The sequence below is a fragment of the Canis aureus genome, chromosome 7 (genome assembly GCF_053574225.1).
Source record: "Canis aureus isolate CA01 chromosome 7, VMU_Caureus_v.1.0, whole genome shotgun sequence".
NCBI classification, from domain to species: Eukaryota; Metazoa; Chordata; class Mammalia; order Carnivora; family Canidae; genus Canis; species Canis aureus.
This window is the reverse complement of record NC_135617.1, coordinates 63,800,153-63,817,112: the sequence shown is the minus strand read 5'-3', so window position 1 is coordinate 63,817,112 and position 16,960 is coordinate 63,800,153. Positions and strand designations below refer to the sequence as shown.

Below are 16,960 nucleotides of genomic sequence, written 5' to 3'. Positions count from 1 at the left end.
CTAGAGCCAAGGACAGGGTCTCCATCTTAACCAGGAGCTCCACTTTCGGGAGACAACAACCTGAGGACAACAATAGACCATAAATCTGGAAGGCCCCCTGCCCCAATTTCTGGTAAGACAGAATGATGATTTCTGTGGTATACAGAGTGAGGGGGAACAATGAACGGGGAAGAGAAGACACAGTAAAACTGGAAGGGTGAGAGGAGATGGAGGAGGAGTACAAGAAACACATGATGAGAACATCAGGATGAAATGCAGGATCTGGGGGTGCCTTAGGGCAGGGGCCCCACCCCACGGGATCCCCCAGTGACAAGGGTGAGTGGTTACGTACTGATGGGTCACCCACCGATGAGGATCATGGGCCGGTTCTTCATCTGGGCAATACTGAACATGCCTGGGGTAAGGGAGAGATGGGGGGGTGGGGGAGGAAAGTAGGAAAGGGGGAAGGGAGGGGTGGGAAAGGAGAGTTCACTCTCAGGCTGACACAGAGGTAGGACGACCCAGGGACATGCAATCACTGAAGTGCGCCCTGACAAAAAGCCCCTGCTATGCACTGCAAGGTCACCCATGACAGAGCCAGCATATTTTGTGGATGCCCAGGACCCCACCCTCCTGAGAGAAGGCAATGTGTGGGATGAGACAGGTACAGTGCCCCCCCCCCCCCCCACATCCCCTCTCTCCAATAAAACAGCCCAGGAGAATTCAGAGTACCCTCTCCTGCACAGGCTCTGCTGTGCCAATGCTCCGGAGGGAGGAGAGAACCATCACCACACCCCCAGTCTCCAGGTGCCACAGGAGGGACTGGGTGCCAAGATGTCACTGAGTCCCGCTGGCTTCCTGCCAAGCTTTGCTCTGTCCCCTCAGCCCCTCCGGCCCACTCAGCAGCCAGCCTGGCCTGCCCCGTGCCCACCCCTTACCTGCATGCTGCTGCTTCTTCCTGCCCACAGCGGCCCCGATGATCCTCAGCAGCTCCTCCTCGGAGGCCCCTGCCCGCAGGTGATCCCGTAGAGACACCTCTGAGCTCCCGAAGAGGCAGACCTGTGGGTGGTCACCATGGGGGTGAGGAGAGCATGCCTCCCTTGTTTCCGAGCCTTGGCCCCCGTCCCTAGAGTTCCCCCGTGGGCTGAGTGCCAGCAGCTGGGTCATACTCAAGGTGGGACTTCCTGCAGTGAGGGATAGAAGGTGCTGGATGGTGAAGTCAGAGAGGCCGGAAGGGCAAAAAGTGGAACCAGACGTCCCGAGGCCTGTATCTCTGATTCACAGTCATGTTACCTTCAGCCTATAGAGCATACTATAAAAAACAGTTGCCAACAGAGATGCCACATAAAAATCCAGATGCAAACCTTCTCCTGAGACATTCCCTAGAGTAGCCTCTTTATTGCCTGAGCATGGACTCCCAATCCTGGCAGTCCCCCTGCATGTGGCACGAACATCCCATTTCACCCCCGTCTCCTCCTGATCCCTACACTCACGGACCGTACTGGCCTGGCCCTGCACACACTGCAGTTTGTAACCTGGATGGATGGCTGAACAGCACAGACCTGGTGAGGGTGGCATCCTGAAGCCACTCAAACTCGACACTCTCTAGCTTCTGAGACAGGCTGGCTGCTCGGGGGCTCAGGGGTGGATGAGGCAGTCCCAGCAGGAGAGATACCTACCCTCCTCCCACAAAGCTTTATAAAGCACCTACTGTGTGCCAGCTCTGTAGAAGGCATCGTGGACACAGGACAGAGGAATGTCTGAGAAGCCTCTGAGAGCCGAGAGCACCAGAGAAGATACAAACAGAACCTAAGTAGAAGGAGGTATACCTACTTTACCCTGCTGGCTATTCCTCACCACTCACTCCCTCACCGGGCCCACCCTCTGCCCCCAGGGGTCCACCTTCCAGGATCCCCTCTAGCTGGCTTCTGGCTGAGTTGGCTGGTGGGAGATTGGATAGTGAAAGGAAAGAAAGATTGGGCATTTCTATCCTGCTTCTTCCAGGCTCAGACATCTCAGGCAGTGACTACTCCCCTCCACAGCCCCAGCTCCAGCCCGGTGGCCACTCCGCCAGGCTACAGCTCTCCGTGGGCCCCTGTGACACCACTTCCTCCCAGATCCCAGGTGGGAGCAGCTGTCTGCTGCTGCCCCTCAGGTGCCTCAACATCTCTTCTGAGTCACACTCTCCCCACACTATAAATAGCCTCTCTTCAGAACTCCACCCCACCGTGTCCTGCAGGGGTCCTGACTACACAGATGCCATCCATACTTTATGGCAATTCCACATCTCCAGCCTAGAAAACTCCCCTGGCTTTTGAACAAGTGCTGGATGGTCCCTGGATGTCAAGCTCAATGCATCTGAACTCCGATCACCCTCCTTCCCAATGCTGAATAGTTCCCAAAGCCGACCAGCCCCTGGATGCCTTCTCGTGGTCTTCCACATGTGTTTCCAAGCTCCTTCATTCTTCCTTCCCATCCTCGCCTCACATTCTTACCTACACGGAACACTGTTCAGTGGCCATCTGACTAGTCTTCCTGTTTCCAAATTCAACCAGTTGGTTATTCTTCCTCAAACATGAACAGGAGTCATGTCTCCCCCTTGTCCAGCACAGCACCCTACTGTCAACAGAACACACGCTGTGCTGTACCTTTTACCTGGGCATTCAAGTCCTCTACCATGTGATTTCCCCAGACCTGGCATTGACCTGCCCTAGCCTTGTCAGTATGAACTCCAGACAGGTGTCCTCCCTTCTCTTGCCCTCCCCTCTCTATCCTTCAAGGTCATCGGTGTCCATAATGTGCTCCCTCAAGTCCTGCCCCCCTTACAGCCTGTCTGGCCACTCCTCTGACAAAGACTTACGTACTGCCACACATCAGCCCTTTGTTTGCTCTTAACCATAAGACTTTACCTCTACAAGGACTGGTTATGTCTCTGCCTCTCTGACACTCTCCAAAGGGCTGAAGGCACAGGATGTGCTGATCAGATGTGAATAACAGTCACTGGTTTCAGATCTGAGCCCTGGGCCTGGAATGGGGCCCATCCAGGGCACATTGACCCTTCACTTCTCCCCTGCCCACCCTGGTAACGTTAAGTCCCGGGAAGTGGCTCCCAATCACCTGGAAGTTACTTCAGGAGCCCCAGGACAGCAGGCCATGGGTTCGCTGTCACCTTCAGCCCCCGTGCTCTCCCCAAACTGACACTATTTCGCCATCTGCACCATGTGTCCTGTTGGTCTCCCCTCCAATTGGGGGTACAAGTGGGAAGAAATATTCCCAACACACAAGTGGCAAGGGGTCCCTTGTGAGGAAAGGGATACTTACCTTGAGGTTCCCATCAGCTGTGATTCGTAGTCGGTTACAGGTTCCACAGAAATGCTCAGACATGGATGTGATGAAGCTGACCTGGCCCCGGAAGCCAGGGATTTTAAAGGCCTGGGGTGAGGAGGGAAAGGGCCACTGAGGGGATGGGGCTGGACAGGCCCAGGACAGGCCCAGCTCCCGAGGAAGGGAGCACCCAAGGTCCCCAGACAACAGAAGACTCTGACACAATGGAGGACCTATGAGCTCTCTGCCTGCACCTGGCCTGACAGCAAACCTACTATGTTTTTGGAGGCACGTGGGCAGTGTGGCCACAGCATGTCTCCACCACTTACTGAAGTGTGGTTTAAGACAAGGTACTCACATCTGCACCCTACCCAGCCTACTGCTCTGGCCACGAGGGTGGAGGCAGCTGTGACGACACAGTCGGCCTCTTGTTATATGCCAGATGCCCCATGGTCCTCCTCCCTACCCAGGCCCACCCCTACTGCCCCCAACCTTGGCTGTGCTGGATTCCTCCTCAGGCAGCTTCTCCAGCTCTGGCCACTGCTGCTGGAGGGTGTCCAGCATCTCCTTGTAGCTAACCATCTTCTTGAAGTTCCATTTGTTGCCTGTATTGGGGTTGGAAGCCACAGAGTCACAGAGTTGCAGGAGCCTGGGGTCTTTAGGTCCACCCTCCCACAGAACCCAAGAATCAGTTCTGCCTCTTGAATAGGAGAGCCAGAGGCCCTGCCTAAAGCAGGTGAATCACACCATACCCACACTCGACTCAGAGATGCCTCTAACCCCCAATCAGATCCCTAGGCCTGGCACGCCTGCAGAGGCCCCTACCCATTATCCCCAGAGAAATTCCCATACACACAGTGGGGCCCAGGGTCACCAGCACCCACAGGGCCAGCCAGACCTTGTCCACCCCACTCAACCCTTCCCAGGGTCCTCAGCATCCCTGCACCACGGTCTCAGCATGGTGCTGGTCTAGCTCTGCTGCCAGACCCAACCTCTTCCCACTCCATCCCAGGTCACTGACCATCGAAGGGCATGTACTCTATGAAGCGCACATCCAGGGGGAGGCCCTTGGTCAAGGCCACAAAGTTCAGGAGCTCGTCCTCGTTCAGGCCTCGCATCACCACACAGTTCACCTGGGCAGGGACAAGAGGACCACAAGGCTTGTTCCCCCTGCATTCTTTTCCAAGGAATGACCTTCAGGGGTCTGGCATTTGCCTAGGCTCTCTACTGGAGGGCCCATTCCTTGTATCTCTCCCCGCCCAGTTCTTAAGCTGGGGATGCAATGGGGGTCACTGGTTTTCTCCCCTCCAAGAGGTCAGGGGCATGCTGGATGCAGTGGGCAAGGAAGTGATGAGGGTACGGTACAGCTGCACCAGCCAGGGCGAGGAGCTGCCTGCCATGGGCCAGATGCTGGCAGCAGGAGGCCTAGCCAGGGTGGGGGGCCGAAGTCAGAGGTCAAAAGCAACAGCAGGTCCTCACCTTCACAGGGCTATAGCCCAACTCGATGGCCTTGTGGATGCCCTCCATGACCTTGTGGAAGCCTGCAAGGAGGGAGAGAAGGGTCTGGAAACTTTCTCCCTCTCCCTGCCCCCCTTACACCCAGAGGGAAGCACCAGATCTGTAAGGAGCCTCAGAGACCACCAAGTCCAGTGACCAAATAGTAAATATTTTAGGCTTTGTAGGCCGAGAGGTGAAATTGGGGATATTATTAGGTGTATCCTGTATAAGACTATATAATTTCGGAATCTGATAATTAAGTACAATCTTTTAAAATACAGCTCTACACATAGAATGGAAGAATGGAATTTTTTTTGCTGCGATAATATTTTGCTTAGCTGGGAGTTCATAATTAATGTTTTCTAACATCAAATTGATTACAAATATGATCTGTAAAATTCATTCTTGGCTCCCAGCCCCATTAAAAAACAAAAACAAAAACAAAAAACTAAACAAAAAAAACAAGCAGGGGGCTGGATTTGGCTGGTGGTCTATCATGTGTCAATCCTGATCTAGGTGACCCCTCTGATTGTCTAAGCGGCAAAACTGAGACCCTAAGAAGAGGTGGTGTCCCACTGGAGGCCTCACGCTGTGTACCTTAGAATGCAGGTTTCCGGTCTCCCTTGTCAGTCCTTTGTGCTGGGGCCAGTGAGCGATTAGTCCTCACGTGATTCTCCCATCTCTGTGGTTAACCCACAGTACCTGGGATCCCAGGCTGCTTCTCACTCTCTGCTCCCTCCTCTGTCCAAGCATTTGAGGGCCTCCTGCATGCTGGCCCCTCCCCCGCCCCCTCAGCACAGCCTGGTGATTGTGTGTGATTCACAGCTGGGCCATTCCCCTGGCGGAGGGTGGCCAGAGGATGGACCCCAGGGTTTCCTTGCAGCATTTTTAGATGGCTCAGTGAGGCAGGGAAACAAGAGGAAGGTGCAGTTTTCATATAAACTGCTGTTATGATAATCTAGAAGCTTCTTCTTTTATAAAGCACTCCACCTCCAAAAAGGGGTGGTGAACATAGAAGTGTAAATGGGAAGGCAGATCTGATGTCAAGATCTACTGTCTCCAATCCTCGGTTCTAGGAAATGAGACAAGGAGGCAGAGGATATGTGGATGTCGGGGAGGGGGTGAAACCCACAAATACACTTTCAACTTTCCCACCTCAGCGCCCTCACAGGTTCCCAAGTGCCTTTCCCCTTCAAAGTGAGCTCCCTTGATCCAACTCCTCTCTCTGTTCCCCATTCCTCAAGGCCCAGAGTCAATGCCTCCTCCATGGAGCCCTCCACGTCTTCTCTGCTAGAAGTTCTCTCTCCTTCCCTGTAGCTCTTTAATCAACACAAGACAAACAAAGGTGGCCTAGTAGCAGCATGCATTTTGGCCCTTCATGGCCTGTAAGGCAGAGCAATGTCCTGTGTGCCTGTGTGTCTCTGTCTCCTTCGCAGCACCTGAAGCAGCTCTTTCCAGAGGGCAAAGACTCCATTAGCACATCCTTAACACCCGGATGGTGTAAACAGAGAGTCACACCATGGAGCAGGGGAAAGAGAAAGTGGAACTGGGAGCTAGAAGCTGTTTCTAAAGAAAGGGAGGGATCACTGAGTCTCTTGATCTTGCAGAGAACTCTCAGTTATATACCACCATCCCAACTCAAAGGGCATCCAACCCTGGGTACTTCCCACCCCAAACTGAAGCCTACGGCCCAAGAGCCACTGGGTGCTGATCTAATGAGACCTGGGGCTCAAGGCTGCTCCACCTCCCCCACCTGTGCCCTCCCGGACAAAGCCTGGTAGGGAGGATACCATGGAAGTGCCACTGCAGGACCCCTGCCTGGCAATGCTGACCTTGACCCTGGCACCTCAAGGCAGCTGCTTCCACCTCGGGCTGCCCCACATCTCCTCAGATCTCATTATATGGTCACCAACTTGTCCCCATCCGTCAGGGGCTATCTTGGTTTTAAAATAGAAAGGCCTGGGATCCCTGGGTGGTGCAGCGGTTTAGTGCCTGCCTTTGGACCAGGGCGCGATCCTGGAGACCCGGGATCGAATCCCACGTCAGGCTCCCGGCATGGAGCCTGCTTCTCCCTCTGCCTATGTCTCTGCCTCTCTCTCTCTCTCTGTGTGTGTGACTATCATAAATAAATAAAAAATTTAAAAAAAAATAAAATAAAATAGAAAGGCCTGTATACTAGCAACGTGCCCAGTCCTAGGCAAACTGGGGGCAGGGCAGAGGGCGACAGGTCACCACAGGTCTTAGCATCTGATCCCCCAATTTCCCCAAAGGTGTGGCTATAGAGACAGAGGACATTTGATGAGTGTGAGGAGTAAGGAATGAATTCCTAGGTTTATCTGTAGCTCAGACACCAAAAGGGAGCAACCAGGCTCCTTGCTTGGCACCAGCCACAGCTCCTCAGCTCTGTGGGAGGAGCAGCCTGGGAGGGCCACCCTCCACTATAAACCACATCTGCTCACCTTTCCTGCGAACAATGAACTCAAATTTGGCTGGCACCAGGGTGTCCAGGCTGATGTTGATGGCACTTAGACCAGCTTTCTGAAGCTGAGGCAGCAGCCGGGCTAGGTTGATGCCGTTGGTGGTGATGCCAATGGTCCTCAGCCCTTCTAGCTGGTGGAGCTGAGCTGTAGAGAGAACAGGATGGGGGTGGGGGTGTGGTGTGTATGGTCAGTCTGTTTCTTTCTAGTGAGGTCCCAGAAAAGGGCTGGAAGAAAAAATTCCAAGTCTAAATAAGGTGGATAGAAAAGGGGTTCTCTGTACTCCTCTATTAACTGGGCTTAGCTTAATAAAAAAAAAATAGAAAAATAAAAACTCTGACAAAAATAACCAAAAGATTACATATTGAGTGTTCATTCTGCTAGAAGCCCTGTTGAGGGCTTTATGTGCCTTAGCTCATTGAAGCCTCACAACAAGGATTATCCCCATTTAATAGATAAGGCAAGAGAGGCTTGGAGAGATTATGAAATCGCTTGAAATCACACAGCTAATAAAAACAGCTGAGATTCAAATCCCTGTGTCCTTGACTCCAAGACTGCTCTTGGTAAACCTACTCACAGGTCCTCATACTCTGCACATGAGAAACAAAGAAGTGTTTGGATTATTTGCTAAACCGCCTCCTCCCCAAATCCCTAGACATAACAAAAGGACAAAGAAAGAGTCCACAATAGAGCTGGAAGGTAAGAAAGAATGCCTTCAATGGCCCAAGTGGAAGAACCCTGAGAGATAGAAAGCAGATAGGCTCCCACAGATTAAAGAAACCACACCCCAAAGCACATACGGAAGGTTCTATACAAAGTAGGAGCGGGACTAATACACCCCAAACTTTGCATTCACCTATACAGGAAGTAGGAAGGACCCTATGCATGTCAAGCAGGTTGTCAGTCTGGAGAACTAAATTTGCCTGAGCTGGATAAATTGGTCTCCCTCCATCCCTGCGTGCAGGGGGAAGGCTGCAGCTTTTACCCCAAGGCTAGAGTACTTAAGCTAGCTGAAAGGAGTGGGGGCAACCAGCATGAATGGAAACAGCAGTGGCAGTCAGGCCAACAGAAGCCTTGGACACTGAGATAAGTACAGAGCCAATAGTCAGCACACATGTAAGGAGAATGTTGCATAAGAAAGATAAATTCCACAAACAGAAGAATGAAAGAGGAAGGAAAAGTGACAGAGATAACAGAAGATGATTCTTTTAAAAAACTGGGGTTACATGAATAAACATCCTCAACAAAGTATTAGCAAACCATATGCAACGACATATAAAAAGGATCATACATCATGATCAAATGGAATTTATTCCAGGGATGCAAGGATGGTTCAATGTTCACAAAATCAACGTGATACATGCTACATAGAGAAAATGAAGGTTAAAAATCAGATGACCATCAGGACGCCTGAGTGGCTCAGTGGTTGAGTGTCTGCCTTCTACTTAGGGTGTGATCCTGGGGTCCCGGGATTGAGTCCCACATCAGGCTCCCTGCAGGGAGCCTGTCTCTCCCTCTGCCTATGTCTCTGCATCTCTCTATGTGTCTCTCATGAATAAATAAATAAAATCTTTAAAAAAAAAATCAGATGACCACATCAATAGATGCAGAAAAAATATCTGACAAAATTTGACACCCTTTCATGACAAAAACTGGGGAAAAAACCCCCACTAACTTGAAAAAAATACATGTACCTCCATTGTTCACTGCAACATTCTTTGCAAAAGCAAATACATGGAAAACAACTTAAATGTTCACTGATGATGAACAAATAAAAAATACACACATACACATACACAATGTAATGGTATTTAGCCATAAAAAAGGAAGTCTTGCCATCCATAACAACATGGATGGACCTTGAAGGCATAAGGTAAATGGAATAAGTCAGACAGAGAAAGACAAATACCATATGATCTCACTTATATGTGGAACCTAAAACCAAAACACACATACACACACACACAGACACAGACACACACACACACACACCAAAAAAACAAAACAAAACAAAACAAAACAAAAAACACTTAAATTCACAGATAAAGAAAACAGATTGGTAATTGCCAGAGGTGAGGAACAGGGAGTGAGCAAAATGGGTGAAGATGGTCAAAGGTATACATATCAGTTATAAAATACATAAGTCATGGTGATGTACAGCACAGTGACTACAGTTAATAATACTGTGTTTTATATTTGAAAGTTGCAAAGACAGTAGATCTTAAAGGTTCTCATCAGAAGAAAAATAATTATGTGTAGTGATGGATGTTAACCAGATTTATTGTGGTTTTCATTTTGCAATGTATACAAATATTGAATCACTCTGCTGTACACCTGAAACTAACAATGTTATATGTGAATTATATGTCAAAAAAATCACAGTTAATACCCTCAGGAGGACAAATATTATATCCTGAAAACAAGAACAAGAATGAATTACAACTCTTGAAAATGAAAGGACAGTTATAGAAAGAAAAAAACTAGGGCGCCTGCATGGCTCAGTCAGTTGAGCATCCACTCAAATAGAAAAACCTTTAAAAAATAAAAAAAAAAACTAGATGGAAAGACAGAATGGACACTTATGATCAGCAAATAAGCAAGCTGGAATTGAGCAAAGGAATGCTCCCATAACTGTATACAAAAAGCAACAGAATGGGACAAAAAAAGCCAAAAAACAAAAAAACAAAAAACAAGGGCTTCCATTTAAATCTAGAGAAAAAATACTGTGTAAAAATGTCCATAGTAGCTATCTTTGATCAGAAGGATTATAGGTGATTTTTTAAAAAGATTTTATTTATTTATTCATGAGAGACACAGAGAGAGAGAGAGAGAGGCAGAGACATAGGTGGAGGGAGAAGCAGGCTCCATGCAGGGAGCCCGATGTGGGACTCGATCCCGGGACTCCAGGATCACACCCTGGGCCACGGGCAGGCGCTAAACTGCTGAGCCACCTAGGGATCCCTATAGGTGATTCTTATACTTACTTATCTAGAGGTAAAATTTATTTCAAACTCTTTGGATGCAAGAATCTTGGTGAACTCAGCTCTACACGAGTGCAGAAACCAAAAGTACAGTGCCCTAATGAAGCTGGATTGAGAAAAAGGCAACAGCAGATCACAAAATTAACACCCAGCTTAAGTAGGGGTGTGTGGAAAAGCACATGCTCATGATGTAAGACTATATTAATTATATAACTTTTCTGGAGATAAGCTCTGTATCTGGAGAGAATTAGTTTGTGGAACTTTATGAAGCCTGTGATCTGAAATTTCACTTCTAAGAATTTAATCTAAGGAAATAATTAAGGATGTGAACAATATTTATTCGCAAGAATGTTTATTAAAGAACAATACACAATAAAAGGAAGAGGGAAATCATCCAGATAGCCAACAACAGAAAACTGGCTAAATTATACTTTGTCTAGGTAATGGAATGTTATATAACCAAACATGACTGTAAAATCATGTTAGGGAGGTTGGGAAATATACATGCTATATTAGTCCAGGTTGAAAACAGCAGGTAGAAACTAGATACAAAGCAAAAAGACAGGCAGTTCACCAAACCAAAATGTGGACAGTTGTTGCAATAGGGCAGTAGTGACATCTTTTTTGTTTATTTAAAATAAACATGCATTATTCTTGTAACAAGAAAGTAATAGTTTAAAAATAAAAGCTGTTGTTTTAAAAACATCAAAATTAATTCTGGGAAACTCCACTAAAATGAAGTTGGGAGGTTTTGGCAGCGGGAGGGAGCCCTCATGGTCTACCACTCAGAGTCACTTGTACACCCAACAGGAAGAAAGGGACTTGACCTTGCAAGTGGATACTACTTTACTTTTCCAGCTGGGGAATGAAACACTTTCCTTTTCCACCTGGCAGCAGCTCAGCCAGTGAGAAGCCAGTATACTTCTAACTCCTGTTGACTCCAATGGACTTTTCATTCATAGCAGCCTTCCTTATTTACTCCTTTTCTCCATAAAAAAAACCTACCTCTGCTTTTCTTCTCCGGACTCGCCTCTGGTTTTGCTACAGCTTGTCTACCCCAGATTGCAATTCTCGTTCATCCCTGAATAAACCCATTTCTGCTGGTATAATAACTGGCAATTTTAATTTTTTTAAAGATTTTATTTATTCATAAGAGACAAAGAGAGAGGCAGAGACATAGGCAGAGGGAAAAGCAGATTCCCTGTGGGGACCCTCCCATGCGGGACTCAATCCCAGGACCCCTAGGACCATAACCTGAACCAAAGGCAGATGCTCAACCACCGAGCCACCCAGGCGTCCCCAGTTTTAATTTTTAATGTGAACAAAAGAAAGCAAAGAGCTTTACTGTGGGAAAGTAAAATATGCAAAATTAGTAGTAGTTGTCTCCCTCTACCAAATCAACTCTGAAGAAACATAGAATCTCGGAACTGTAAAAAATGAAAATCTCGAGGAACACCGGGAGGACAGTGCTTTTGAACTGCTGTGGGGAGGGCATTTATAGCCTGGAGTTGAAGGCAAATGGCAAAGAAGGTAAACAGTTCAAGGAAAATAAGGCAGTTCAAGCTTCTGCCTTCACCCACTGATGCCTCAGAACAATCATCGTTTGTCCCTTCCCTGAAGAAATCGGTGTCAAGCACCCCAGAGCACTCAGCTGGGGAATCCACCGGAGGTAAACTCAAGGAATCTGCCAGAGTCCTTCTGGAAGAGGAGTTGAAGACAACATCCTTAGGCATTCATTCCTCATTCACCCCCCACCAAAGCCCCAGAACTGGTAGACTAAAATCAAGGGTACTACCTCCTTGAAGCCAAATCTGCTTCTCTCTGATGGTCTGAAGGCGAAGACCTGTAGGGTTGCCATATTACATAATATTACATAATATTATGTAATGGTAGGAGGTGCCATTCTCATCATAATGTAAATGAATAGCAGTGCTTCCTGGAGTCGTGTAATGTACGACTTATGCAGTCATACATGGCAAGCCCAGTTGTTTGGTAGGGAGACTACAAACATGAGTAATAACTGTGATATTCTCCGTTCTTCAGCCCCATGGGCCCATCAGAGATTAAGATCTGGCCTTAAAGCTTTTTCCATTAAACAGTGCCATACAGAATAGCTAATATCCTCAGGGGAAAAAATTTACCAGCTAAACTAAGGAGACCTTTGAGAAGAACAACTAATGCTCCCTGCCCTCCTTAACCCAAAATCTATAAAATATATAGCAGAATTATTAAAACAGAACAAAAGTAAATACAGCAAAAGAAATAACAAAGGCTAGCAACATGAAAAAAATTTCATCATAAAAAAGAATGAGGGGAGGGACACCTGGGTAGCTCAGTTTTTGAGTGTCTGCCTTTGGCTCAGGCTGTGGTCCTGGGGTTCTGGGATCAAATTCTGCATTGTGCTCCCTGCATGGATCCTGCTTCTTCCTCTGCCTGTGTCTCTGCCTATCTCTCTGTGTTTGTCATGAATAAATAAAATCTTAAAAAAAAATAACGAGGGGAAAGAAATAGTAGATGAAGGCATAATTGTGAAATAAAGAACACAAGAAATAAGATCTATAATAACATGGTGAAGTAGAAGCTAAGATTTAGGGCTCTCCCAGGAAGAGGAAGAAGAGAGGGGCACTTAAGTAGCTCAGCAGGTTAAGCGTTTGACTCTTGGTTTCAGTTCAGGTCATGATCTTAGGGTCGTGAGACTGAATCCCAAGTCTGGCTCTGTGTTCAGCATGGAGCCTGCTTGAGATTCTCTCCCTCTCCCTGTGCCCCTAGCCCTGCTCTCTCTCTCTCTCTCTCTGTCAAATAAAATAAATAAAATCTTTGAAAAAAAGAAAAAAGAGGAAGAGAATAAGAAGTCACAATATAATTAAAAATTGTAGGTCATAAGTAGAAGGGTATCAAGCTTTGCATAGGGTGCCTCACTCAGTCTGGAGTCTGCTTGTCCCTCTCCCTCTACTCCTCCCACTTGTGTGTGCATGCTCTCTCTCTCTCTCTCTTTCTCTCAAATAAATGCAATATTTTTTTAAAAAAATTAAAAAGAGAGAGATATACACACAGAGGGGCAGACTAGTCCTAATAACCCAGAGATAAAATTCTAGAAAATATCAACAATACAGGTGGGGGTAAGAGTAACAAAGATCAAGGGGCCTGAGAGTGCACTAAAGTTCTTATCTTGTCAAGGAAAAGAGAGATCATTTATTTAAAAGCCAAAAGAGAGGAAAAAGAAATATAGAAGAAGTATGACAGATAAAAGCTTATAGAAATAAGTCCAAATATTTCAATAGTTTCCATAAAGGTACCAGGCATCAACACAATAGTTAGGTCAGAGATCGTCAAATTTGGTAAAAGAGACACAGGTAACAGCTATGTGCTGTAATAACAGACATATCTAAAGCATAATAAGAACATAAAAAGGTTTAAAGTAAAAAGGTGAAACCAGACACAATGGTCTTACTAAAGCCAAAAGCAAGTTAATATAACTTTAGTAAAGTAAAATACATAGACCTTAAAGACCCAAAGTATCATTATAAAGAAAGCCATTACATAGTGATAAAAAATTCAATTTATGAAGAAGACATAACAATTCTCATCACATATGAACCTAATAAAATCACTTCCACTATATATAAAATAAAAAGAAATAGGACCTCTGGGAGAAATTAACAAATCTACCTACTTATTTATTATTGGCAGGCCAAACAGATAGAAAGCCAGCAAATAGAGATAACCAAAGATTTGAACAATAAAATTAACAAGCTGGAGCCAATGAACAAATACAGATGTCTCCATCCAATAATTAAATAACCATTCTCTGCAAGCACACATAGAACATTTATAAAAACTGACAATATATTAAATCATAAAGAAAGCCTCAATAAATTTTAAAGAATAATTATCATATAGAGAAGATTCTCTGACCACTACATAATTAAATTATAATTTAATAATAAAATATAAATGAAAAATCCTCATATATTCAGAAATTAAAAACAAGACATAAATATTTCATAGATCAAAGCACAAATCAGAATAAAAATTAAATACTTATAGCTAAATGTTATGAAAGAAATAGGCTACATCAAGATGGAAGCAGAAGTAATAAAACAGAATAGAAATATACAGAAATATACTAGTAAGATTCAACAAATCCAAAAGTTAGTTTGTTGAAGATTAGCGCAATAGACAAACCTCTGGCAAAATTTATCAAGAAACAAAAAAGAGATAAGGTACAAATAAATCATAGTGAGATTAAAAAAACCAAAACTGCAAGTAAAACAGATTAAAAGATAAGAAAATGCTATCAACAATTTACACCAATAAATTTGAAATAAGAAATAATGACAAATGTCTTAAAAAAAAAAAAACTGCCAAAACTGACTCTAAAAGAAGTCAAGATTTTGAATAGTACAATAACTATTAAAGGAATTGAAGCATCAGTTAAAAACTCCCTGCAAAGACTATACGAGGTACAAGTTTACAAGTGAGAAAAAATAAGTGATTATTACAGATTAATACAAACTCTTGCAGATGAAAGAATAAGAGGCAATATTATGTGCTATGATTGTATGTTTGTGCCCTCTCTCATTCAAATTCACATGTTGAATCCTAATGCTCAATGTGATGATGTTAGAAGAAGGAGCCTTTGGGAGGTGATTAGGTCTTAAGGATGAGGGATTAGTGCTCTGATAAAAGAGATTCCACAGACCTCCCTCTGCCATGTGACCATACAATGAGAAGTCTGTGAGCTAGAAAAAAGCCCTCATCTGACCATGCTGGCACCTTCATCTTGGATTTCCAACCTCCAGAACTGTGAGAAATAAATGTTTGTTGTTTATAAGCTACCTAACCTATGATATTTTGTTAGAGCAGCCCGAGTGGACTAATACACTACCCAACTCATTCGTTGAAAATTAACATCACAATCAGTCAAGGCAGGCATGAGGAAGGCAAAATACATGCCCATTGTACACAGATATAAATGCAAAAACTTAAAATATCAATAAACTGAACCTAATAGTAGATAAAAGCATCGTTTACCATGACTAGGTTGAGTGTACTACAGGAGTACTATAAGAAAAGCCATAAAGTCATTCAGAATAATAGCATATAGAAAAAAAAATCATAGATCATCCTAACATATATAAAGAAAGTATATAACTTAAAAAAAAAAAACTTAAGATAGAAAGGGACCTTCATTGCTTAAGTTATTTGTGGAAAAAAAAAATGAAATACCATTCTAAATGGGGAAACATTAGGAGCATTCTCCTATTACTATTACTATTCAAGATTATATTGAGATCTTAGATATTGCAATAGGACAAGAAAAGGAAATTAAAATCAATAGATAAGAAAGGAAAAAAATTCCCTTAGTTGCTGATGATATGGTTGCTAGTACAGAAAATTTCAAGGAATCTAAACAGACATATTCTTCTATCAATGCTATAATATACCAAAAACAATTAAACAATGTAATTTTAAAAGTTTTATACTCTCCATCAGGATGCTAGCATAAAACAGAATTAATCCCAAATCGTTAAAAGGAAAACTTTAATGAATGACTACTTGCCAAGGTATGGGCAGAATTAAGGGCCCTAACAATTAGTACAACACTCAGACTAGTAACACTGGGGATCCATTACCATGCCTAGGGCCAAAAACACATGGACTCCTAACTTAATTTCCTCTCCAACTAAGTCACCATGGAGGTCAGGATGCTCTGTGGGAGTTTTAGTCTTGGAGGGAATTCAGCTACTGTCAAAAACCCAATGAAGAAACCCAAATGCATCAGAAAAGCAAGAGGCAAGGAGACCCTGGGTAACCTTAGGGGTCAGCCACCTAGAGCAGAGAGAAGGGCAAAGGAAGGAGATGGCTGTGGGAAGGTGGGAGTATGAACAAAACAGAGGTCAATTCTCCCCAATTTGATATATAGATTTAATGACATTAAAATACCAAGAGATATACAAACTATGAACACTCTTAAAAGAAAACTCCATTTATAACATAAAAATAAAAGATTTAGGAATTAACCAAGGAGGGAAAAGGCTTGCACTATGACAACTATAAAACATTGCCAAAATAAATGAAAGATAAATGGACACGCATCATAGATTGGAAGACTTAATATTGTTAACATGACAATATTACCTCAAGAAATCTACAGATTCAATGCAACCTCTAGCAAAATCCAATGACGTTTTTTGTTGAAATAGAAGAACCCACCCTAAAATTCACATGGAATCTCAAGGAAGCCCAAATAGCCAAAACAATCTTGAAAAGGAAGAACAAATGGAAGACTCCCACTTCCTGGTTTCAAAACCTATTATGAAGCTATAGTAATCAAAACAGGGTGGTATTGGCATAGACATATACACCAATGGAATAGAGTCCAGAAATAAACCCTTGCATGTATGGTCAAATGATTTTAAGGGTGTCTAGACCATTCAGTGCATTTGAAAGCAAACAGTGTTAGGAAAATTGGGTATTTACATGCCAAAGAATGAAGTTGGACCTTTACCAAACATCATATTCAAAAATTAACTTGAAATGGCTCAGTGACCAAAATATAAGCCCTAAAACAATAAAACTCTTGGAAGAAATCCTAGCATAAAAGCTATATGACACTGGATTTGGCATTGGTTTCTTGGATAGGACACCAAAGGCACAGGCAACAAAAGAAAAATAGACAAATTGGACTTCAGCAGTATT

At 44.5% G+C, this 16,960-nt stretch overlaps 1 protein-coding gene across 4 annotated transcripts in view; it reads right to left on the bottom strand.

Moving 5' to 3' along the window:
* The window catches only part of MOCS1 (molybdenum cofactor synthesis 1), a 34,717-nt gene that overhangs the window by 2,962 nt on the left and 14,795 nt on the right, over positions 1 to 16,960 (bottom strand). Inside the window, exons 4-10 of one of the 4 annotated variants that reach the window (XM_077904145.1) lie at positions 7,260 to 7,424; positions 4,783 to 4,844; positions 4,325 to 4,436; positions 3,796 to 3,908; positions 3,301 to 3,411; positions 918 to 1,038; positions 347 to 394 (exon numbers count right to left, since the gene is read on the bottom strand). In XM_077904145.1, the coding sequence (XP_077760271.1) occupies positions 347 to 394; positions 918 to 1,038; positions 3,301 to 3,411; positions 3,796 to 3,908; positions 4,325 to 4,436; positions 4,783 to 4,844; positions 7,260 to 7,424 (732 nt within the window). Of the gene's footprint in view, positions 1 to 331; positions 395 to 917; positions 1,039 to 3,300; positions 3,412 to 3,795; positions 3,909 to 4,324; positions 4,437 to 4,782; positions 4,845 to 7,259; positions 7,425 to 16,960 lie in introns of all 4 variants that reach the window. The other 3 variants (XM_077904149.1, XM_077904146.1, XM_077904148.1) reach the window with 3 other exon arrangements.